General features: G+C 31.1%; 1 protein-coding gene across 1 annotated transcript; it reads left to right on the top strand.

Moving 5' to 3' along the window:
• Window positions 1–274: 274 nt before the first annotated feature.
• Window positions 275–1296, top strand: LOC120073084 (receptor-like protein EIX2). Its single transcript, XM_039025693.1, has 2 exons — window positions 275–395; window positions 506–1296. The coding sequence occupies exons 1-2, from the start codon at window positions 275–277 to the stop codon at window positions 1294–1296; spliced, it is 912 nt and encodes a 303-aa protein (XP_038881621.1).
• The last annotated feature ends 2420 nt before the right edge of the window (window positions 1297–3716 follow it).

The raw sequence follows: 3716 nt of genomic DNA, 5'->3' as shown, positions 1-3716 counted from the left end.
TTTCTAACAATCAAATAAGTGGACCACTCCCAAAAAGCATTGGCGACCAAATTCCCAATATATATGCATTATATGCTTCCAACATGCATATCAATGGTTCTTTGCCACGATCTGTTTGTAGATGGAGGAATCTAATATATTTGGGACTTTCAAATAATGAATTATCAGGGACAATTCCTAGTTGTTTGTTGACACCAAACTTGGCACATTTTGTTTTATCGTTGAACAAGTTTTCAGGGGATTTTCCCAATTCATTGAAGAATCTTTCGAACTAATGCACTTGGCAAACAATAAGCTTGAGGGAGAGCTATTAATTGCCTTGAGAAGTTGCAAATCCTTACCTATTTTGAATCTGGAAGGAAACAAATTCTCTGGTAGTATTCCTTCACGGATGGGTACAAGCCTTCAAAGTTTACAAATTTTGAATTTGCAAGGAAATTGTTCAATGGCTTTATTCCTTCATCTTTGTTGCTACTACCTCAATTAAAACTTCTGATTCTTGCAGATAACAAACTAGAAGGAAAAATCCCACCAATTTGGGAAAATTTCAGTGAAATCATGAGTGACCAACTAACGAAGTCCGGTTTGGTATGTGACAATTTAGAGTATCGATATGCAATTTGTTACGTAAGCTATGTTAGACAAGTCACAAAATCAAGTAGTCGAAACTACTCGTATTTACAGTTATATTCAATGGTGAATGTAGACCTCTCAAATAACAACTTATATGGACGTATTCCAAGTGAAATAGCCACAATAGCAAACTTGTTCAACTTAAATTTGTCGCATAATCATCTGTCGGGGACAATTCCTATGGAGTTTGGAAGATCGCTAGCATTGGAATCTCTTGACCTCTCTTTCAATCAACTCTCTGGGTCAATTCCAAATAGCATGTCAAGCTTAAGTTCACTAGGCGTGTTGAAGTTGTCCAACAACAATTTCTCTAGATGCATTCTTCGAGAAGGTCATCTTTCAACCTTCAATGATCCATCCAGTTATGAAGGTAATCCATATCTTTGTGGAGATCCACTCTCTGTGGTATGCTCAAATACAAATTCCGACAAGCCTTCAATTGAAATCGACAATTTTAATAATGATAGTCATGAAGAAGATAAGTTGGAGAAAATGTGGTTTAGGATTATTGTGATGCTTGGATTTGCTTTGAGATTTTGGGGAGTTGTTGGACCTTTAATATTAAAGAGAAGTTGGAGGCGTGCTTATTTCCAATTTATGGATGAGACCAAAGACAAGATCTATGTTGCAATATTGGTCAATATGAAGAGGTTGAAAAAATGAATAGGAAGAAACAACATGTTGTAATTAATTTATGTTCATGTAATAATTTTGTTCTACTTTGATCCATTGAGTCCATCCATTGGATCAAAGAACTGTCTTTTTCCTTTTTACGACACGTTTTAATAATTTTGTGGTCAATTGAAATATGTTTTGCCTAATAGTTTATGCAAAACTCCTTCCCTTCCAATGTTGTAGTTTTGGAAAGTTGTTCTTTTTTTTTTTTATCTATTTCTGTTCTCTATATTTTAGAAATGTTTTAAACATCGGAGTGAAAACTTTAAAAAAATGGTTTTAAAAAAATTTGTCTTTGTATTTGAAAACCTGCTAAGAACTCAAACACACATATGAAAAATTTGAAAACCTGCTAAGAACTCAAACACACATATGAAATAATAAATTATGAGAAAACAAACACTATTAAAATATCAAATAAGTACATCTCTTAAGGTCTATCAGCATACTACAGATTTTGGTTGTCTCGTTGACCTCAAATTACCAAGTTGACTACATATAAAGGCAAAAAATAAGTTTATCATAAACACAAGCTCAAATAAATAAAGTATCAAATAAGTATATCAGTGATAGACTTCTGTCACTATCTATTAGATCTATGATAGATATTAGATCTATGATAGATAGTAAGAGAAATATATCACTATTTATCATTAATCTCATAAGAAGGATAAAAATCTATCACTAAAATTGGAAACTTGAGGCCTTTGATATTTTTTGTGCATTCAATGAAATTTTTAGACATTTTCTACGGGCTAAAGGTAAATTTTGATATATTTGTCATTAGTTCTAAATTTTTTCTTTTTTGAAATATTTTAGCCTCATTTTGCAATATATGCAAGGAGCCTTATATTAAAAGAACAAATAAAATCTAGCTAAAATTTCAAATGTTTTTTCACTAGAAAAATAAAAATAATAGCAAATAAATTGTTTCCCTAGAACTCTAGCATCTATATTATTTTACCGTTTGCTTCTACTCCAAGTCTTTTAACACGTCTTTGTACTAAAATATGTAAATTCTTTTCCTTGTTGGAAGATATTGTTTAGTAAATGATCGATTCGTTGAAGTCAAGTTTCTCGATCTCAATAATCTCTAGAATTAGTTAACTTTGTTGTGAAGTTGAGAGCAAGACGGGAACACGATATGGAGAATATAATATAATCATAATAATTAATATAATATAATATAAAATTAAAAAATCTCAAATTATAAAATAATTAAAATTATAAAATTTGATAATAGAAAATTTAGTGGAATTTGATGTGGATTTCTTACAAATAGGTGTGTGATTTTAAGATCCACCAAATGCCACTGTTTATAGGCAAAGTGGCAAGTAGGATGTGGACTTACATGGACACCAAACATGAATAACTACAAGGCACAGGGACAGTATGAAAGGTGACACATGGATTTTGGGACACTAAGCAATGTGCATTTATTTATTATTATTATATTCATAATACTCCCCCTTATATGTCCATATATATATAAAATATGTCTCGTTAAAACCATATTATGAAAAAACTCAATGGGAAGAAACCCTTGTGAAGAAAAAAAAGTACATATTTCATATAATATATACTCCTAAAAGAATACGATATATTTACTCCCCTTATGAAAACATCACTTACGATCTCTGAATCGCTGCATTCCAATGTTGTGAACTAATTTTTCAAAAGTTGTGGTTGGTAATACCTTTGTAAATAAGTCTACCAGGTTATCCTTTGAACAAATTTGTTGTGCAGTGATGTCGTCATTTTCTTTATGATCACGAATGTAGAAAAGCTTCGGTGAAATATGTTTTGTTCTATTTTCTATAATATATCCTCTTTTGATTTAGGTTATGCAAGCTGTGTTGTCTTGGTATAATATTGTTGGAGGGTTTTTATTTGAAGACAACATGTTTCACGAATGTGTTGAGTCATTGATCTTAGGCATACACATTCTCAACTAGCCTCATGAATTGCAAGAATTTTAACATGATTTGAGGAAATGACCGTTATGGTCTGTTTCACCGCTCGCCATGATATAGTAGTTCTTCCACATGTGAACAAATAACCTGTTTGAGCCCTAACTTTATGTGAATCAGATAAATATCTAAAATCTGTATAACCAATTAGATCAAAATTTTATTTATTTGAATAAAACAAACTCATATTGATTATTCCTCGGAGGTAACATAGTATATGCTCAATTTCGTTCCAATGTTTTTTTTTATTGAAAAAGAACTATATCTTGCTAATAAATTTACTGAAAATGCAATATCTGGTCTTGTATTATTAGCAATATACATAAATGCCCCAATTGTACTAAGATATGATACTTCAAAACCAGAAGATCTTCATTATCTTCTTGAGGTCGAAATATATCTTTCTTTATATCCAATGAACGGACTTCCATTGGAATA

This window comes from Benincasa hispida, chromosome 3 (genome assembly GCF_009727055.1).
Source record: "Benincasa hispida cultivar B227 chromosome 3, ASM972705v1, whole genome shotgun sequence".
Taxonomy (NCBI): domain Eukaryota; kingdom Viridiplantae; phylum Streptophyta; class Magnoliopsida; order Cucurbitales; family Cucurbitaceae; genus Benincasa; species Benincasa hispida.
This window is presented reverse-complemented; position numbering and strand designations above follow the sequence as displayed.